This window comes from Bos taurus, chromosome 7 (genome assembly GCF_002263795.3).
Source record: "Bos taurus isolate L1 Dominette 01449 registration number 42190680 breed Hereford chromosome 7, ARS-UCD2.0, whole genome shotgun sequence".
NCBI lineage: Eukaryota > Metazoa > Chordata > Mammalia > Artiodactyla > Bovidae > Bos > Bos taurus.
Window position 1 is genome coordinate 11,259,930 of NC_037334.1, and position 21,713 is coordinate 11,281,642.

The 21,713-nt window shown below is 49.1% G+C and overlaps 1 protein-coding gene and 1 pseudogene across 3 annotated transcripts; both read left to right on the top strand.

Moving 5' to 3' along the window:
• Window positions 1-422: 422 nt before the first annotated feature.
• LOC100295585 (small EDRK-rich factor 1-like) lies at window positions 423-9,364 on the top strand (annotated as a pseudogene).
• On the top strand, window positions 1,298-13,155 carry DNAJB1 (DnaJ heat shock protein family (Hsp40) member B1). 3 transcript variants are annotated; one of them, XM_059888306.1, is made up of 3 exons: window positions 1,298-1,315; window positions 10,868-11,448; window positions 11,747-13,155. In XM_059888306.1, exons 2-3 carry the CDS (start codon window positions 10,957-10,959, stop codon window positions 11,975-11,977), a joined length of 723 nt encoding a protein of 240 aa, XP_059744289.1. In that variant the 5' UTR covers window positions 1,298-1,315; window positions 10,868-10,956; the 3' UTR covers window positions 11,978-13,155. The 3 variants fall into 3 exon arrangements, with proteins under 3 accessions (XP_059744289.1, NP_001028935.1, XP_059744290.1); NM_001033763.1 differs by lacking the exon at window positions 1,298-1,315 and adding an exon at window positions 9,475-9,721; XM_059888307.1 differs by lacking the exon at window positions 1,298-1,315 and adding an exon at window positions 9,775-9,936.
• Window positions 13,156-21,713: the final 8,558 nt, after the last annotated feature.

The window sequence follows — 21,713 nt, forward strand, 5'->3', positions numbered from 1 at the left end:
GCCGCTCGCGCCCCTCCAGCCAATCAGTGCGCAAGGCGCCCACCTTCGTCCCCGCCCCGCAGAGCCGGTCTGCGCAGGAACTAGCCGCTCTCGCCACGGGGCTAGCCAATCAGCTTCCGGGACCCACCGTTGGGGGCGGAGCACGGGCAAGAGGGAGGAGGATGGAGGAAAAAGAAGGGTCTTGGCTATCCACCAATCAAAGAGGGCCTCCGGTCGCACGAGCCCGTTGCCCCGCCCCTTAGTGGCGTCTCTGTGGAAACCAAGGGAAGCGACGGTTATTGCAAGACTGGGGGAGGGAGCTAGCAGTTGAGTGACAGGGAAGGCAACATCAACAGGGCCCGCAGCTCGACTGGGTGAATTCGGAGGTGGGCGGCCCCCGGGGAGTACCGGGGAGCAACGGGAGATAGCAAGGGGTTGGGGGCATGGGCTGGGGCACCTGGATGGAGAGGCTGCTCCGGCGAGGGAACCCCTGTCACGAATGGGAGGAAAGTAAAGGGGAAAGAGGTGGGGAAAGCTCTCAGGCACACACCCCGCGACTTACATGTAACCTGAGCTCTCTCATTATTCTGGGGGTGTCTTCACTGCCCTTTCTAATGCACGCCCCCGGCCCACCTTGCTAGACCCCATAGGCAGGGAGCCCACTTTTGTCTCTACCTGTACTGCCCGGTATGGTCACCTCTGGCCACATGTGGCTACTGAGTCCTTGAAACGTGGCTGATCAAAATTGAGATGTGCTGTAAAGGTGAAACACACAGAGACTTAATATAAAAAGGAAGATGTAAAAAAAAAAAACCTCATTAATCAACTTTTATGTTGATTAGTGCTATTATTACTGATGATATTATCAACAATAATATTATTAGTTATGTAACTAATGGTATGCTGAAATATTATTTTGCATATATTAGGTAAAAATACATTATTAAAATTAAATTCCTGTTTCTTTTTACTTCTTTGATATGCCTATTGGAACATTTAAAATCAGACACAGCTTGGATGTGGCTGGCCTGGCAGTTGTGTGTCTCACACTGGACAGTGCTGGTTTGGGGTCATGTCATGCTTTTGTTCCATTGATTGTTATAAGCAGGCTGGGGAGGTTGGTTGCCACTACACACACATACAGACTCAAGCAGACACTTAAAACAGGACTTGGCACCCCTCCTTACCTTATCTCCTTTCTCCTGGTTCCAGACCCCACCCCTGAGCCTTCTTCAACTGTTGAGCGCTCCAGAACTCAGAGGCCTGGCATCAGAGACATGGTGAGAAGTCCTCAAAGACAGATTGTTGGTTCACAGGAGAGCAGGGCGGGGAGAAGGTGAGTCAGTGCTCAGCACTTACTCATCCAGGTTAGGCTCTAGAAATTTCTAAAGCTACAACTTTTGGGGACCCCTGTCTCAGAATAAAGGAAGCTAGGTCATTACCTTTTTCTGGACTTCCTTGGTGGTCCAGTAATTAAGACACTCTGCTTCCACTGCAGCAGGCCCAGGGTTCAATCCCTGGTTACTGAAATAAGACCCCAAGAAATTAATTACCTTTTTCCTCGGGCCTATCTGGGCAAAACAGGATTTTTTTTTGTCTTGGCTGCGTGGGTCTTCGTTGCTTTGTGCGGGCTCTCTCCAGTTGCAGTGAGTCGGGGCTACTCTTTGTTGTAGTGCTCAGGCTTCTCACTGTGATGGCTTCTCTTGTTGTGGGGCATGGGCTCTAGGTGCATGGGCTTCAGTAGTTGTGGCACACAGGCTCAGTAGTGGTGATGCACGGACTTAGTTGCCCTGAAGCATGTAGGATCTTCCCTGATCAGGGATCAAACCCGTGTCCCCTGCATTGGCAGTTGGATTCTTATCCACTGCGGGAAGTGTTTTATACCTGTACTTTCCAAAGCACAGATCTTTCCCTGTTGGCAATTGTGGAGCTCATAGTATCAGGAGAGCCTTTGTGTACCAACAGGCCTTGTTTCCTGGCTTCATGGAGAAGGGTAGGAGATTACTCACTCAGAAGCCACAAGTTTAGCGACTTCCCTGGTGGTCCAGTGGCTAAGACTCCATGCTTCCAATGCAGGGGACCTGGGTTCCAATCCCTGGTCAGGGAACTAGATCTTACATACTGCAACTGAGGCCCAGTGAAGCCAAATAAATAAATGTTAAAAAAAAAAAAAAAGAACAAGCCACAAGTTAAAATCCTACCAGGTTGAGTTACTTGAAGCATCTACTTCTGAGATGTTGAGGGGGGAGGGTTGAACCCCTAAAATCTAGCCACGTTTTGCTAGCAATTTCCAGGTTCTCCAGTGTGGTCTGAGTAGGTATGTCTTCCCTACGGCTGGGTTCCAGCTAGGTAAGGCATATGGTGTCCAAAAGGATGTCATTTTTGGAGATTCCACACACATTCCTACAGGCTTGGGACATTCTGGAATTTCCCTTTGGAGGCTGCTTTCCTGAGCCCTGAACTCACTCAACAGGCACCAAATAATTTTGTGAACTGTGTGCCAGCTGGGGCATATGAATAGTTTCCACCCGCCTCCTCACCTACAAGAAACTGATAGAAAGGCATGATCCAGCCTGCAGAGGGGAAGTCCTCTTTGGTTTTGATGGGTATTACAGGTGGAGGGGTGGATTTCCCAGGTGGCTCAGTGGTAAAGAATCTGCCTGTCAGTGCAGGAGACGTAGGAGACTCAGGTTCAATCCTTGGGTTGGGAAAATCCCCAGAGGAGGAAATTGCAACCCACTCCAGTATTCTTACCTGGGAAATCCCATGGACAGAGGAGCCTGGTGGGCTACAGTCCATGGCGTCATAAAGAGTCAGACATGACTGAGTTCCTGAACACACACAAGTGTGAGGACCCCTTGTTGGCCTCATCTGGCTTCCAGTAATCAGGCTGCCAGCACGAACAGAATTCATCCTCGGAACAAAGCCTGACCACTTTGTTGACACCATACCATGGCTCTGTCTGTACCTGTTGATAGGGACAGCTAGTTTCCCCAGCACACTGGCTGATTCCTAATGGTGACAAGTAAATACGTTTGGTATTTGCTGAGCCAAATGTAACAGGCCCCTTAAAGCAGTTTCCAAAGGGGGAATTCCAGAAAGGTCTTATGCTGTGGCACTGTTGAAGAGTGAGCAGGGCCTCCTTAGGTCTCAGATTCAGGCGAACCCATGATCGTTTGGAGCTGGAAGATCTGGTGTGTTTGGTTGTGTCAGTCTCACAAATTCTTTTTCTTTTTTTTAATTCCAGAGTAACTGCTTTACAATGTTGTGCAGGTTTCTACTGTACAACAATGTGAATCAGCTAAAAGTATACATATATCTCCTCCCTCTTGAACCTTCCCCATAACCCCCATCCCAGCCTTCTAAGTCATCACAGAGCACCAAGACAAGCTCTTTTTCTATTTCCCAGGTGCAAGTAAGATAGGATCTTGATTCTTCCAGAAACCTGGCTTGGCTTGTTTTGGGGTTTGTGATCAAACTGGTTCAGAGCTGTGTGAGGGAAGGTAGAGCCTACAGTAGACAAGCCAGGGCTGATTTGCAACTTTCCCCTGTGTCAGGAGCCCCGGAGAGAAGTTTCCCAACCTTTCTGCCTTTTGAATTTTTAAATTCATGGGATGGATTTTCTTTCTTTTTATTAAGATATAGTTTACATCCAGTAAAAATCACCTTTTCTGCTATACAATTCTGAATAAATACAGACATGTAACCAGCATCGCAGTCAAGATATGGAACATTTCTATCATCCCCCCAAATTCCCCTGTCTCCCTTTGTCAAAGATCCCAGCCCCTGGCAACCACTGATCCAGTTTCTGCATCAATACTTTTACCTTTCCCAGAAGTACCTTAAAATGGAATCACACAGTGCACAGACTTTTGAAACTGGCTTCTTAATATAATGCATTTGAGGTTCCTCTGTATTGCTTCCTATGTCAATAGCTCAATCCTTTTTTATGACTGAATAGTATTCAGTTTGTTTACATTTCACCCATGGAGGGACATTCAGGTTTTAATGGCTGTTGGTAATGACAAATAAAGCCTTGATAAGTATTTGCTCACTGGTTTTTATGTGAACATAGGTTTTTATTTCACATGGGCATTCTACCAGGGCAGATTGTTAGCTTATATGACTGTAATGCTTTTGAAGTTCTTTTTGATGAAGAGAAGAAGAGTTGAAAAGAGTGGTGATGCTTTAAAAAAAAAAAAATTAAGGCTTTATCATCATCTGAATCACATCTTACACAAGATTACCATAAACACTCAATATGCTAAACAGTTTACACCTCAGCATTTTATTCACTAAGTGGCCTCAGGCAAGTCACATAACCTCTCAGAGCCTTGGTTTCCCTACCTGTAAAACGAGGTAATGACAGGCCAACCTCATAGGATTATTTTTTTAAATGAAGTTCTTTTTGGCTATGCTGGGTCTTCATTGCTGCACTTGGGCTGTCTCTAGTTGCAGAGCTTTGGCTTCTCATTGTGGTGGCTTTTCTTGTTGCAGAGCATGGGCTTTAGGCACAAAGGCTTCAGTAGTTATGGCTCTCGGGCTTAGTTGCCCCACACACGTGAGATCTTCCCGGACCAGGGATGGAACCCATATTCCCTGCACTGGCAAGCAGATTCTTAACCACTGGACTACCAGTGAAGCCCGTCACAGGATTATTGTCAGGATTAAATGAGTTCATACACATTGAATGTCTGGAACCGATTTGACACAGAGTAGGACATTGTCAGTGTTAGCTATTATTATAAGGTTTATTGCCTGGGCCCTCTCAAATTCACATAGCAACCCTGGGAGGTAAGATCTACTCTTATCCCAATTTTATGGAAGACATACTTAGCAATTACAGAGAACAAGTTGTGCAAGAGCACATGGGCAGTAAATAAGCAAACAGCAGGTCCAGGTTTTCAACTAAGGCTGACTGACTCCAGACTGACCTGCTTAGTTCTTATATTCTTATATTCTTAGTTCTTAGTTCTACCAATGAAACGGAAGCAATAGGATATATGTGTTTGTGAGTGTGTCTGTGTATTAAGAGACTTGTTTCAGGCATTGGCTCTCACAGTTGTGAGGGCTGGCAAGACAAGTGTGAAATCTGTAGGGCAGACCAGCAGGTCTTGGCCAGGAACTAATGCTTCATTCTCAGGCAGACCTCCATATTTGCTTTTAAGGTCTTTCAGTGTTTGCTTTTAAAGCCTTTCAAGTGACTGAATGAGGTCTACCCACAAAATCAAGGGTCATCTCCTGTACTTAAACCCAACTGATTATAGATGTTAACCTAACCACATCTGCAAAACACCTTCACAGCAGCAGTTAGATTAGTGTTTAATTGAATAACTGGGTACTATTGCCTAGCCAAGTCTGTGCATACAACTACCCATCACATCGTCTCCTCTTCTCTGAGTTGATAGCTCAAACCTCTGCCAAGTTTCTGTGAAAGTCACTTTTCCAGTAACATTCCAACGTGCCTGGTGAGGGAATTCCCTGGAAGTCCAGTGGCTAGGACTCTGCACTTCCATTGCTCAGGCACAATCCCTGGTCAGGGAACTAAGATTCCACAAGCCACTCAGCCTGGCTGGAAAAAATAAAACAACAGTGCCCAGTGAGTATGTGTCCAGGTCAAAGAGCATAATAAGAGAAGTTGAGTTTGGGCTCTTTTTTTTTTTTTTTTTTTGGTGGGGGTTGGGGGTTAAACAATTAAAACTTCTGAGTATGATCCAGGCTTACTCAAGGAAGAGAGATTTCCCAGCCCTAAGGTTGCCCCCAAATACAAGGACACCCCTTGCATGATGTTTTTGGTCCACCAGAGCTATGTGAAGACCTTTAGAGGCCTCCACATCTGTTAACTTTTTTTTTTAGGGTGGGTTTATTAGTGGCATGTGGGATCTTAGTTCCCCGACTAGGGATCAAACCCACGCCCCCTGAAGTGGAAGCAGGGAGCCTTAACCACTGGACCACCAGAAAAGTCCCCACATCTGTAACTCCCTTTTTTTTTTTTTTTTTAATTTTTGGCCACACAGCATGTGGGATCTTAGTTCCCTGACCAAGTACTGAACCCATACCCCCTGCATTAGAAGCAGAATCCTAACCACTGGACTGCCAAGGAAGTCCCCACATCTGTAACCCTTAAATTTATAAGTGTGAAGAAATCCACAAGCTCTGGGTTTTTTCCCCCATTATGACTCCCCCACTATCTCTTTATGTAACTTTATATAAAAAAAAAAAATCAAACTCCCTCCCCTCCATGATTAGTTCAGGACCCCTGCAGTGCTGTGCCCCTGGGTATCCAGCCTAGACTCATCCTCCCAGGTTGGCTGGTGTGTGTGGCTTAGTCCAGAGTCCTTTGATGGTGGTGGTTTAGTCACTAAGTTCTGTCTGACTCTTTTTGACCCCATGGACTGTAGCCCACCAGGATCCTCTGTCCATAGGATTTTCCAGGCAAGAGTACTGGAGTGGGTTGCCATTCCCTTCTCCAGGAGATCTTCCTGACCCAAGGATCGAACCTGGTTCTCCTACACTGCAGGCAGATTCTTTCCAACTGAGCTACCACGGAATCCCTTCCTGACACGGTTACACTGGGGTCAGGGAGTGGCCAGGGATGGCCGGAAGGCCATGGCGTCTTTCTCAAGAGTTCCAGTTTGCACAAGGACAGTGGTTACCAGAAATGTTTTGTTGTGTCCTGCCAGGAAGGGGGATCCTCAGCAGCCCACCATTCAACTGGATGGTTAGTCACCCCTTTGACAGAACTTCCTCTAAGCTAGGTCTGTCCCAGGCACTTTACAAATGTTGACTCAATGCCAACTTCAAAGCCCTATGAGGCTGGTACAACTACTACCCCCATTGTACAGATGAGGACGCTAAAGGCCCTAGAAGGCTCAGTAACCAGCCCAAGATCACACAGCCACAAAGTGCTAGAACCAAGAATGAAACGTGACTATTTGGCTCCAGCACCAGTGTCACACCGCCCAGACTTCCCAAGCAGTTCTTCCAAGAACCTTTCCCCACTGTAGGCCGCCACCACCTACTCCCCTCTTCCCTTCTCAGGTGGTACCTCTTTCTGAGCCTCCTTTCCACGTCAGCCCTGTCCTTGACCACAGACACACCAGACTATAGGAGCCAAAAGGGATCATGTTGCCCAGAGATGAAGATACTGAGGCCCTGAGAGGTGTATTGCATGCCCATGTCTCCCCCATATCATGAACGTAGTGGGGCGGGGGTAAAGAACCAGGTGCATTAAAAACAGCCAGGACTTTTTAGTCTGCGGAGGGAGAGGAGCAATTGAGTCTGGCCTGGCCTGAAAGGTCGGGCAGGTGGAAATCAACGAGAACTTGCCCGCCAGAAAAACATGAAGAAATCCCAGGAAATTAGTAAGGGAAAAAGAAAAGAGGATAGCCTGACTACCTCTCAGAGGAAGCAGCGGGACTCTGAGATCATGCAAGAAAAGCAGAAGGCAGCCAATGATAAGAGTCTATGCAAACAAGAGAGAAATAATGACTATGTGGAAAACCTGGGTGCTACTGCAAACTAGTTGTATCATAAGCTCTATGATCAAGATTTTGTAGAGTGAACAGTCAGTACTTGCTATGCTAAGTCACTTCAGTCGTGTCCGACTCTGTGCGACCCCATAGACGGCAGCCCACCAGGCTCCCCCATCCCTGGGACTCTCCAGGCAAGATCACTGGAGTGGGTTGCCATTTCCTTCTTCAATGCATGAAAGTGAAAAGTGAAAGTGAAGTCGCTCAGTCGTGACTGACTCTTAGCGACCCCATGGATTTCAGCCTAACAGGCTCCTCCGTCCATGGGATTTTCCAAGCAAGAGTACTGGAGTGGGGTGCCATTGCCTTCTCCGATGTTATACCTTATAAAACTATTTTAAACTTTTCCTTTCAACCTGACTTAGTCTGATGTTTCAGAACCATTCTTCAAAGAATAAAACACTAACCATACATTTGAAAAAAAATAAAAACAGCCAGGAATATTTATGAAGCTTTGGTTCCAGACACTTCCTGGCACTGGAGACTCAGCAGTGACAGGACCCAGTCCCTGACCTTATGGTGATTCCAGGCTAGGAGTGGGGGAGACATTTAACATGAAAACCAAGGAACAATTTCAGATTTCAGTGGCAGGTGTTCTTGAGAAAACGGTAAAGTGAGAGGCTTGAAGGGCTGGACTGAGAAGACCTCTGCAGGGAGGTGAGCTTTGGCTCCCGGTGCTCACCTCACTTTGCAGGGTCCTTTATGACTGAGGACGCAGATAATACTGGAGCTCCCACCTGCATTCTGCTCGCAAAGAGTTGGATATGACTGAGCATACACACACAGCTGGTAGAACAGGGCGGGTGACTATTTTTATTTCCAGAAGGAAGCGGGTATCTGGGGCTGGGGAAAATTAGGCAACTCCTGGAGACACCTGGCAATAACTCATTCCTGGCCCTGTGAGATAGGGGCGGGCATATTTGCATCTGCTAGTGAAGGGGCTAATAGATGGGGAAACAATGGAAACAGTGAGAGACTTTATTTTCTTGGGCTCTAAAAATCACTACAAATGGTGACTGCAGCCATGAAATTAAAAGATGCTTGCTCCTTGGAAGAAAAGCTATTACCTACCTAGACAGCACATTAAAAAGCAGACACATTACTTTGCACACAAACGTGCATCTAGTCAAAACTATGGTTTTTCCAGTAGTCATGTATGGATGTGAGAGTTGGACCATAAAGAAGTTGAGCACGGAAGAACTGATGCTTTTGAACTGTCGTGTTGGAGAAAACTCGAGAGTCCCTTGGACTGCAAGAAGATCAAACCAGTCAATCCTAAAGAAAATTGGTCCTGAATATTCATTGGAAGGACTGATGCTGAAGCTGAGGCTCCAATACTTTGGCCACCTGATGCGAAGAACTGACCACTGGAAAAGACCCTGATGCTGGGAACGATTGAAGGCAGGAGGAGAAGGGGACAACGGAGAATGAGATGGTTGGATGGCATCAACCACTCGATGGGACATGAGTCAGAGCAAGCTTCGGGAGTTGGTGATGGACAGGGAAGCCTGGCGCGCTGCAGTGAGGTCGCACAGAATGGGACACGAATGAGCGGCTGAACTGAACAGTGAAGGGGCGGTGTCTTCCCCAGACCCGCCCCTTCCTGGAGTAGCGCGTCGTAACCTATTGACCCAAACAGGAGGCGGGCCGCAAGGCCGGCCTGGTTGCAGGAAGCAATAAAACATGGTCGCTATTGGTGCCCGCTGAGGGTGGGCGGGGCCTCCGTCGCCCGGGGTCCGCGCCGCTGAGAAGCGTTGCCCGGGAGGGGGCGGGGCCGCGCGCAGGCGGCCGTTGGCGGCACGACCCCGCCCCGGATGTCGCGCGTCGCAGCCTGGACGACGGGGATTGGCCAAAGCCGCGTGGGGGGCGGGGCGGAAGGTTCTGGAGGGGGCTGGCGGGCTCTGGAAGCTTCCGCCGGACGGGTATATAGAGTCCGGGACGGGGCGGTGGCGGAGCCGGGGGACGGCGACAGCTGGGTGGCGGGCCGCAGGCGGGGGCAATGGGAAAGGACTATTACCAGACGCTGGGCCTGGCCCGCGGTGCGTCGGACGAGGAGATCAAGAGGGCCTACCGCCGTCAGGCGCTGCGTTACCACCCGGACAAGAACAAGGAGCCCGGCGCTGAGGAGAAGTTCAAGGAGATCGCCGAGGCCTACGACGTGCTCAGCGACCCGCGCAAGCGCGAGATCTTCGACCGCTACGGGGAGGAAGGTGCGTGCGCGCGCGCAGCCGGGGGCGCGCCCTCGCCGTTTGACAGGCGGAGAAACCGAGGCAGGGCGGCCTCGCTGCAGCATCTCCGGGGGGCGTTTCGGACGCAGGGGTTGAAGCAGCCCCTGTCCTCTGGCCACAAGGGCCTCCGCCCTCGGATTGGCGGCCGCCCGATGGGAGGAGGGGCCCTGGCCGCGCTGCTTGTTCAGAAGCTTCTAGTATGTCTGGGGCTGCCCCTCCCTGGGCGCTCGCCTCCACCCACGTCCGAGATCGGTCCGGGGGTGCGGGTGCGGAAGGAGAGGATTCGGAGGCCTAGCTTGGCTGCTGGCGTTGCGGGCCTGGGCTCACCTGGGCGAGGTGGGAGGCTCTGCCACCCCGGGGTTCAGGGCAGGGCCTCTGGCTGAACCCTGGGCACAGGCTGCGAGTAGTGAGCCTACAAATGAGGTGCCAATTAGCGCCGAGCGACCTTCCGCGCCTCTCCGAGGGTGGAGTGAGGTAATCCTTGTAAAGTGCTTACCTAGTCGGCCGTCAAGGTGCAAGGAACAGTGGGGCCAGCCCTCTTCAGGGTAAAAGAAAGAAGCTTTCTTGTCCTGTCTCCCATTGATGACTCAGGCAGGTTGCTGGGCTTAGTCCTCAGGAAGAAGCGGCTTATTATATGAGAAAGGGGGCAGTTAGTGCCAGGGTGCGAGAATTTGAAAGGCTGCATTTTGCAGTTTAACGTTCCTTTTACTCTCCCACACGTCTCTAGCAGTAGGGGATTTAAGAGTAAGCATTTAGTGAAAACTGATCGGGGGTTAAGCATTTTTTTCATTGGATCTCTTAGTGAGTTTTTCGTACTCATTGTAACAGTGCAAGGGGAATGAGTTACTCAGATGTGAGGACCTGAGTGGCCCCAAGAGATGCCTGTCTCAGAGCTTGAACCCTTCACCGCTGTCTTGCCACAGTGGACTACCTGCCATAAGTGGCTGGGGGTTCTGTTTCTGCTGCTGCAAGTGGAAGGTAAAAGCTTGGAGTTCTTCCTTGTTCTTCCCTGACAGGCTAAAAAAAATTTCTCCCCCAATGGCTCCTAAGCTTTTTTCCTTGAAGGAAAGTTCCTGGAGAGTTAAGTTCCCAGCCCGCCATCTGATTTCTTCTGCTTTTGCTCCTCAGGCCTGAAGGGCAGTGGCCCCAGCGGTGGGAGCAGCGGCGGTACTAACGGTACCTCCTTCAGCTACACATTCCATGGAGACCCTCATGCCATGTTTGCTGAGTTCTTCGGTGGCCGAAATCCCTTTGACAACTTTTTTGGGCAGCGCAACGGGGAGGAAGGCATGGACATCGATGACCCGTTTTCTGGCTTCCCCATGGGCATGGGTGGCTTCACCAACATGAACTTTGGCCGCTCCCGCCCTGCCCAAGAGCCCACCCGAAAGAAACAAGATCCCCCCGTCACCCATGACCTTAGGGTCTCACTTGAAGAGATCTACAGCGGCTGTACCAAGAAGATGAAAATCTCTCATAAGCGGCTGAACCCCGACGGAAAGAGCATTCGCAATGAAGACAAAATCTTGACCATCGAAGTGAAGCGGGGGTGGAAAGAAGGGACCAAAATCACCTTCCCCAAGGAAGGAGACCAGACTTCCAACAACATTCCAGCCGATATTGTCTTTGTTTTAAAGGACAAGCCACACAATATCTTTAAGAGAGATGGCTCTGATGTCATTTATCCAGCCAGGATCAGCCTTCGGGAGGTAAGGCACTAGGCAGGGCAGCGTCTGGGGAGGGAGAAGCTGTTTTGTGATGCCGTTCAGTGTTTGCTTGACAGATGTTTCTGGGCATTTGGTGCGGCCAGGCTTGGACAGTGCAATGGCGACAAGACCGTCCAGGGCTCTGTTTTTACGGAGCTTCTGTGCTGGTGACCTGGGTAGATCTTAAGGCAGGGTCTTAGCTGCAGAGGCCTGATGGCGCTTACCCTCCAGTCAGCAGCCTCTGGGCAAGATGTGAGCTTCCTAAGCTACTCTTTCTAATGCTGTCCCTTTGCTTTCCAAGGCTCTGTGTGGCTGTACAGTGAATGTCCCCACTCTGGACGGCAGGACCATACCCGTTGTGTTCAAAGATGTCATCAGGCCTGGCATGCGGCGAAAAGTTCCTGGAGAAGGCCTTCCTCTCCCCAAAACACCCGAGAAACGCGGGGACCTCATTATTGAGTTTGAAGTGATCTTCCCTGAAAGGATTCCCCAGACGTCAAGAACCGTTCTTGAGCAGGTTCTTCCGATATAGTCAACCCGTGTTCCCCAAGGACTGACCAGGGACCTTTCCAGAGCTCAAGGATTTCCGGACCGTTCCACCAACTGTGGACCCGCGAGAGGGCGGGAGGGCCCAGGGAGGGCTTTCATACTGCTGAATGTTTTCCAGAGAATATATTACAATCTTTCAAAGTCGTGCACTAGACTAAAGTTGTTTTTCGAGCGGTAGGGCGGCAGGTGGTGGGGACAGCAAGCAAAGGCAATGCAGTCTGCCCCACTGGGTCCTTGCAGCCCTCCTGGGTGGGCAGCACCCGCCTCCTCCCTCTCCAGGCCCTGCCCAGAGGGAGAGGCAGACCGCAGACCCACAGTTGGACTTGATCCCCGTGTTGTAGTTCCTCCGCTTGTAGACGTCCTGTGGTGTGGACCTGCCTTCATGGTTACCAGACCCTGTACACTCCTCAGTTTCTATTGTGTGATCAGTTTGTGTTTTATTTTGTATTTGTCTCCCCCATCTTGCCCTTCTTCTAAGAAACCCTATCTTCTCTTTTGCCATCTCAAATTGAGAATCTCAACTCTGGTTGCTGAACTGCCTGGCCAGCTCCCACAAGCAATACCTCCCTTGTTCCAGCAGGACCAAGGGAGCCGGCCTTCACTGAGTGAGTAACTTGTGCAACTGCCTCTCCCTCAAGGGTCGGGGACCTTGGCTGGAGTCCTGACCCTGGGCTCCCAGACAGAGATCTTCGCCTTCCTTTGCTGTGAGGCAATCTTTTGGCACACCTGGGATTTCCCCATGACCCAGGTCATTTTTTTTTTGTTCAACGGACTCTGGACTCTCAAAAGGATCTGATCCTTTTGAATTTTGCACAGCCCTAGCTATAATCCCTTTTGATAAAAGGGTCTTTGCTTCTGATTACAGGAGCACTGTGGAACGTCTGTAAATATGTTTTTATAATTCTGTGTAAAGTTGGTGTGCAGTCAGACGAAACCGGTCCACAGCAGCTGCTGCTCTCTGTATAGGGCCATGATGGAACTGAGAAAGAACCTGGGGGCGGGGGGGTGGGGGGGATGTTGGAACAAGTGTTTGTTCCTTGCAGGTTAGTCTGGTGCTCAGACTTTTAGACTCATTGTAAGTTGCCACTGCCAACACAAGACCAAAGTGTGTGACTTGTCAATGTGCAGCGTGACAGCATTAAAGACTGATGCTAAACCTCAGGGGAGCAGTCCTGCGACTCTGTTTGAGGGTTCTGCTGACGGGATGGGGTGGGGTCCGGGCAGCCCTCCAGAGGCTGCCAGGGTGGGTGGGAGGGAGGGGCAGGCAGGAGGTAGGAGTCCTCTGCAATGGAAAGAGAAGTTGCCCTCCTGAGCTAAATGTGGGGTGAACAAGAGAAACCCGCCGGACTGGATCTGGGCATCAGAAGAGCCCAGTGGATTCAGAGCTTGTTTTTTGGTGAAGGTTGGGGCCAAAGTTAAACAGATCCCTTCCCAGTCTTGTAAGATCTGGTTGCTAGGGCCAAGGAGATGTGTGTGCCCTACTCTCTTAATCTCCACCCACCCCCCAACCCCTGCTTTCTTGCTAGAACAAGCTGGTGTCAGGCAGGCCCTGGCCAAACCAGATTAGGATTCCAGCCCAGGGCCACCCCACCCTGGTTAGGACCTATTTCCTGCCCTCCCTTTATTTACAGGCCACTGAAACTGCTTTTACTTTGTAACTTTTTTTTAAGGAACTGGTTTTATTATAAGGTAAGTAATTACACAGGCCAAAAACCGCATTGCTATTTTGCTACAAGATAATCTGGGTGTAGAAACTTAAATAACTATATTTAACATAACCTTGGAGGGCTTTCCCTTCCCACTGAAACAGTTTAACCACTGGAAGCAATCTAAGTCCAGTGCTGTCCCAGAGAACCTTCTTCAGGGATGGAAATGTTCTTCTTAAAACAAATTCTTTAAGATTCAACAGAACACAAGTTGCTTAGTAGCTACAGGCACATTTCAAGTGCTCAGCACCCACCCCTGGTGGCTAGCAGTGACTATTGGACAGCACAGATCTTAGACGGCTTTTCACCCAAACCTAAGCCATGGGTCTCTTAGAGGAGTAGCTGCTTCAAGCCCAGAGAGGCCATCCTCGTTCGGAGGTGACCCCTGGAGTATTAGAGCCAAAAGGAACCCTATCACCACTTCCAGGATGAGGAATGATATTTACTGCAGAATTGGCCCTGGCCTCAACTGGGGTCACAGACCGCCTTGAGCTGCCATCCGCCTGCCCCAGCCTCCCTCATTAACATAGCTGGTCTGTATGGGGTTCTTACCCAAGGGCTGTGGGCACAGATGAGCACAAAGCTTCAGTGTGTCACACGCAATCCTGGTAAGTTGGAGAAATAACCTTCCTGTGGTGGTGGATGGGACAGTGTCACTCTTGAGGAAAATGACAAGGACCCTAGTAAACAGGCCTGTCCCTCGGATGCACAGCCTTTGCCGACACAACTTTGCTGCACATGGGTGTCACGTGTTTGGTTTGTCTGCAAGCTGGCTTCTCCCCTCACTCCCTTAGCTCCCCTTTTAATGGATTTATTTTCCCACGATGCCTATCTGACCACATTTCGTAGTTTGCTCCTTCCACAACAGTGTGAGGGGAGCTGCCTCTGTTTTGCACCCACCTCATAGGGTCGCAAAGAGTTGGACACGACTGAGCAACTAAGCACAGTATCTTTATCCATCACACCAGGAGCGCTGCATTTTTCCCTGATTCAAACAATAGAAAACAAAAATTCACATTCAGCCTGTGGTGAGTAGTTTCCTCAGGACCACTGTAGACAAGCCATGGCATTAGAAATTTTTTTTTCCTCTTTTAAAAATGTTTTTTTGTGCAGCCTCCTAGAGACAATCTGCTTATATAAGCATAAACATAATTTCTAAATTTTCAGTTTCGATTTTTGGCTATATAATCACAGTACTGAATTTGTAAGGGCATATAGAGTTAAAAATTCTCCTTCCCATGCTGCTTTTGGGTCCACCGCCAGGAAAATTTTCCCAGTTTTCTCCTGTGCCTTTCCTTCTGCGATGTTGCATGAAGACATTTTTCTTTTTTTACACAAGTGGTACATACTGTATGCTCTGCCCGCCCCCTTTTTCTCTTCTCACATATGGAAATAGCTTCTTCTCTTCTGTTTTTCCATATGTTGATTCTACCAGACACGTGCAGGTGGATGTGAAAATCTAGTTTCATGTTTGGTGGCTTCTATCTCTCCTCTATCATTGCTCCTGCTTCCAGGTTTGAATCTCAACCACTTTGTAGCTGTGTGATCTTGAGCAAGTGACTTGACTAATCTGTACCTCAGTTTTTTCAACTGTAGAATAAGCACAAAAATTGTACTTCTACGGTCGTGAGGATTTTCAGGTATAGATACATGGAGGCACACAGCAGAGCCTGACACAGAACAAGTGCTGTGTGTCAGTTACTGTACCCTAATGTGAAAACACCCCTCAGCCCACTCCAAAGAAACCTCTGAGTTGTGTCCACGGTCTTTCGGGTCTGTGTTCCTGGCTAAGCTCCAGGAACCAAACCCCCAGGCAAGCCCCTGAGACCCACAACTCCACCCTGGCCTTCACCCCATTTGAGAAGGCTCACTCCGGGAATTCTCTGCTGGTCCAGTGGTTTGGGCTCTGTGCTCTCACTGCCAAGGACCTGGGTTCAATACCTGGTCGGAACTAAAATCCCACAAGCCATGCAATGCAGCCAAAAAGAAAAAGCAGGCTCACTCCCATACTGTTTGGTCACAACCTGCTCACTTGACACCAGCAGTGGAACAACAGGCCCTAGGACTGAGCAGCCTGGGTTTGAGTCCCAGCTCTGTCACTCAGCTGCTGTGTGTGTTCTCAGGCAAGTGACTTCGCTTCTGTGAGTCTCAGTGGCCACCTTTGAAAACAGGGGGACTGAAGTTACAGACTTCATAGAGGTATTGTGAAAACTGGGCAAGGTAGGGCACTGGGGAGGCAAAAGAACATGGCATTAAGAACTTGGTTTCCCAAGACTTCCTGGTAGTCCAGTGGCTAAGACTCTGAACTCCCAACTGAGGGGGCCTGGGTTCCATCCCTGGTCAGGGAACTAGATCCCATATGTGACAAGACCAGGTGCAGACAAATATTTAAACAAAGAACTTGGCTTCTGAACAGTGACCGTGCTGAGTTCAAGTTCTGCTCACTGCATTCCCTTGGACAAATGAGAAACCTCTCAGCCACTGTTTCCTCTTATGTGAAACAAGATTAAGCATAGCCACTCCCACCTTCTCACAACCCCAGGGCCACAACTCAGAAAGCTAACCCCTGCCTGAGAATTTGACACAGGCCCAGCACAGGACAATTGTGAATTAACATGAGGAAAGAAATACTAAGGAACTTGGGGAAAAATTTGCCCCAGGTCTCCTTCAATATTGGTTATTCTCATTAGCTGTTAATTATTGAAAAACACAGTATAATGCCTGATACGTAATAAGCATTGTCCATTCAATAAACATTTATTGAATGCCTCCAGTGTGTCCAGTCCTGTTCTTTTTTTATTATTTTTTTCTTTTTTGGCCATACCCTGAGGCATGTGGGACCTTATTACCCCGACTGGGGATTGAACCTGCACCCCCTGAAATGGGAGGTGGATTCCCAACCACTGGACCACTTAGGGAAGTCCCCTGTTCAGTACTGCTCCTGATGCTGAGGAGACAGTATTAGACAAAACTGGCAAAAATTCCTGCCTTTGCAGAGCTGACAGTCATGTGGGGTGAGAAAGAATAAAACCAAAAATAAATGGTGGTGCTAGTGGTAAAGAGGGCTTCCCTGGTGGCTCAGACAGTAAAGAATGTGCCTGCAGTGTGGGAGACCGGGGTTCGATCACTGGGTCAGGAAGATCCCCTCTAGGAGGAAATGGCAACATACTCCAGTATTCTTGCCTGGGTAATCCCATGGACAGAGGAGCCTAGTGGGCTATCCATGGGGTCGCGAAGAGTTGGACATGACTGAGCAGCAGCAGCGGCGGCAGAGAGTGATGGAGAAATATGGAACAAGTAGGTAGAGAGTGTTGTGCTGTGTGCTTAGTTGCTCAGTTGTGTCCGACTCTTTGTGACCCCATAGACTGCAGCCCACTAGGCTCCTCTGTCCATGGGTGTTGGGTGCAGTTTTAAGTGACACGGTCAGTGAATGCCTCACCCTGAAGGCAACATTTGAACAAAGAGTTGAAGGAAATAAGAGGAGAGCCACGTGAATACTGAGGGAAGGACTTTTCAGGCAGAGGAAACAGCCTGTGCAAAGGCGCTGAAGCAGGAGCCTGAGTTTAAGGAACAGCCAGGGGACTTCTAATGCAGGGGGTCTGGGTTCCATCCCTGGTGAGGGAATTAGATCCCACATACCACGATAACAACAACAAAAGATCCCACATGCTGCAACTAAGATCCTGCACAGCCAAATAATTTTTTTTTAAGGAACAGCTGGGAGTCCAATGAGGCTGGACCAGAGTAAATGAGGGGTGCTGCTGCTGCTGCTAAGTCACTTCAGTCGTGTCCGACTCTGTGTGACCCCATAGATGGCAGCCCACCAGGCTCCCCCGTCCCTGGGATTCTCCAGGCAAGAAGACTGGAGTGGGTTGCCATTTCCTTCTCCAATGCATGAAAGTAAAAAGTGAAAAGTGAAAGGGAAGTCGCTCAGTCAAGTCTGACTCTTTGCAATCCCATGGACTGAAGCCCACCAGACTCCTCTGTCCACGGGATTTTCCAGGCAAGAGTACTGGAGTGGGGTGCCATTGCCTTCAAGTGGGAGGCAAAGGCAGACAGTACAGGGCCCATGGGCCACTGGAGACTTTTGACTTTTCCTGAGTGAGGCAGGAGCTTGCAAAGATTTGGGGTTTTGTTCTGTCTTAATATTCCTTCCGGAGGTGGGGGTGGGAAGGGGAGAGAGTCATTTGATTATATAACAACTAAAAGTACCTGAGCTATATATATGATCAGTCTCTTGAAATTTCAATGCACCAACCTATTTCCAACTAGCATAACACAAGCAATAAGCATCTATTTTCTATTAAAATCTACTCCTTAAAGTACATGTTCCCCCCACACAACCTGAGAATTCTTTCACAGTCTGCTGATTCCATGCTTGGTGGCGGAGAGGAGTGTGGTGGTGTCTGATTTCTTCTGAGTTCTGAAACTCTCTTGATTACTCAGATGATTTCCTCTTTGTCATGAAGAGAGGAGAGAGCCTCAGGAACACTTCAGAAGATTCTCCTCCTGAGCAACCCCAGTTTCCTTGAGGTTACTGGGTCTGACTCTTTGTGACCCCAAAGAGGTCACTCTTTGTGACTGCCAGGCTCCTCTAGGGGTTTTCTAGGAAAGAATACTGAAGTGGGTTGCCATTTCCTTCTCCAGAACATCATCCCTACGCAGGGATGGAACCCATGTCTCCTGCATTTACAGGTGGATTCTTTACCACTGAGCCACCTGGAGAGTCCAAGGTCACCTACCATGCCCTAATAATTTCGCATCACTGGTATCCAGGGTAACACTTGACCCAGAGCTGCCCCTCTGAATGTTTGTTGAAAGAGTAATTGAGTGACAAAGTGATTCAGACAAGAGGACCTGCAACATTTGCCCTGTCACCGCTCATGTCAGGGAGTGTGCCAAGGAAGAACAACCCAGCCTTGAGGTCTGCTGGTGGTTCCCCCAAGAAAGGGGTCCCCCACACCCCACTGCCTCCAACTCCCACCTGGGAGAAATGGATATTCTGTCTGGCTCCAGGAAAGGCCCTCTTTCCTAGGATTCTGTTCCTACAACACAATTCATGCATCAGTCATTGGGCACAGTTCCTGAGGGCCAGCTCACTAGCCCCAGGAGATCCAGCTAGAGGCAAACAAAGCAGTTGGGGAGGAACTCGTGGAGCTCATAGTCTGCCAGGAAACAGAGACTTCTGTTTTAGTTTCCTGCGGCTGCTGTGACAAAGTACAACGAACTGGGAGGCCTAAATCAACAGGATTTATTCTCTTGCAGTTCAGGCAACCACAGGGCCAAAACTAAGGTCTCAGTAGGGTTGGCTTCTGCTTTAGGCTCTGAAGGAGCCTAAAGTGAGTTCCACACACCTCTCCCAGTTTCTGGGGGCTGCCAACAATCCTTGGCCTTCCTTAGCTTGTAGCTACCTCACTCCAATCTCTGCCTCTGTCTTCACAAGAAGCCATCTCCCCTTCCTGTCTCTGTGTTTTGTTTTTTTTTTTTAATTTTATTTATTTATTTATGGCTGCTCTGAGTCTTCATTGCTGCTCATTGGCTTTCTCTAGTTGCAGCAAGAGGGGGCTACTCTCTAGTTGCAGCAAGCATGGGCTTTCCATTGCAGTGGCTTCTCTTGTTGTGGAGCTCAAACTTTGGGACATGCAGGCTTAGTTGCTCCTCGGTATGTGGAATCTTCCCAAACGAGGGATCGAACCCGTGTCCCCTGCATTGGCAGGCAGACTCCTAACCACTGGACCACCAGGAAAGTCCTCTGTATCTTCTTTTCTGTCTCTTTAAAAGGACACATTGCATTCAGGGCCCATTTAAATCCAGGATGATCTCATCTTGAGATGCTCAATTTATTTAATTACTTCTGCAAGACCCTGATGCCAAATAAGGTTATAGTCGCAGATTCAGGCACACGGGCATGTCTTCTAAGGGTCCACTATGCAACCTGTAGTGGGCAAAGTATGGTACTTCCCATCACCAGAGAGCTTGGAGAGAGGACGCATACGTGGCAGGTCCTGGGCATACCATCCAAGGTACAGGAACTTGTCAGGGCTCAGAGACAGGCCATTGGAGCAGCAGCCCCATGGATAAAGCTCCAAGGAAGACCAGGGGCATGCATAAAGCAGTTCTGAGCTGAAGAACATGAGGCCCTGGAGGCCTGGTGTGGGTGGAGCAGAGACAGCAGAAGAGAGTAACGTGGGGTGTGCCCAGGAATGAGACAGGCCCAGAGTCAGGGCCCTGCTGAGACAGGCCCACATGCCTGAGGCAGAAGAGAAGCCAGTTGAAAGAGTTTGAGTCAGGAGGGACATGACATGATCTGCTTTTACCCAGAAATTTGAGTTGAGGTCTGGGTGGTTTGTCTCAATGCGGGCCCAACTTTCCTTGGGAAAATAATGCTGGACATCAGTGTGGCTGGGCCTGACTCCAGATGAAATATTTCACTGAAGTATTTCAAGGGCACATGGCCTCTTGGTGTGGGGGTCATTAGCAGCGAAAGAATGGGAGCAGACTTGGGTGCTCACAGGTGCCCCCTGGCTGCCAGTGGGGGGAATAGATTGGGGCGGGGGGCGGGGGGCAGGGCGGCGGTAATCCAGGGTGGAGCTGGGAGATCAGGGAGAAATTGGTTGGGGCTGGACCAGGTGGGGGTCAAGGAAGAGATGGGTAGTGACTGAATATGTATTTTGAAAGGAGACCTGCTCATTGTCCCTCCAGAAAGTAGCCCTACTGTTTTAGGAGTTGTCGTTTATTTCTAAAATATTTATTTATTTATAAACCCATTGGAAGTTTGCCTTTGGGGATGGGAGGGGAGTAGAAGTATTCGTTTCAGGTATTTATTTTTAAAATTTCAAAGCTAGGGCTTCCCAGTGGTCTAGTGGTTAAGAATCTGCCTTGCAACGCAAGGGATGACACAGTTTGATCCCTGATCCAGGAAGATCCCAAATGCTGACGGGAAACTAAGCTCGTGGACCATAACTACTAAGCCTGCACTCTAGAGCCCTCGAGCCACAACTACTGAAGCCCACGTGCCCTACAGCCGATGCTCCGCAACAAGAGAGGCCACTGCAATGAGAAGCCTGTGCTGTGCTTATTCACTCAGTCGTGTCTGACTCTTTGCAACCCCATGGACTGAACCCTGAGTATCACAAATAGAGTAGCCCCCACTTGCCACAACTAGAGAAAGCCCGTGCACAGCAACAAGACCCAGTGCAGCCAAAAATAAATATATATATATATATATATATATTTTTTTTTTTTTTTAATTTCAAAGCTTAGAAAACTTACAGGAATAGTAAAGTGATACCCATATTCCACTCTCCTGGATTCAGCAGCAATTGTTATTATTTTGTTACATTTGTTTTCTCTATCTCCCTATATGTTCATAGGGATGTATACAATATTATAATATGGTATATAAAATGTTTTATACGTGTATAATTTTTTCTGAACCACGTGACAGTTGCGGGCATCGTGACTTTAACACTTAGTAATTCAGTGTTTGGACTTCCCAGGTGGTGCTAGCAGTACAAAATCTGCCTGCCGATGAAGGAGATGTAAGAGTCCCAGTTTCAATCCCTGGGTTGGGAAGATCCCCTGGAGGAGGGCACGGAAATTCACTCTACTATTCTTGCCTGGAGAATCCCATGGACAGAGCAGCCTGGCGGGCCACAGTTCATGGGGTTGCAAAGAGTTGGACACGACTGAAGCGACTTAGCACACAAGCAAATCAGTGTGTATGTCCTGAGTAAGAATATTCTCTTGTGTAACCCAGAGAAGGCAATGGGACCCCACTCCAGTACTCTTGCCTGGAAAATCCCATGGATGGAGGAGCCTGGTGGGCTGCAGTCCATGTGGTCACTAAGAGTCGGACATGACTGAGCAACTTCACTTTCACTTTTCACTTTCATGCATTGGAGAAGGAAATGGCAACCCACTCCAGTGTTCTTGCCTGGAGAATCCCAAGGATGGCGGAGCCTGGTGGGCTGCCGTCTATGGGGTCGCACAGAGTCGGACACAACTGACGCG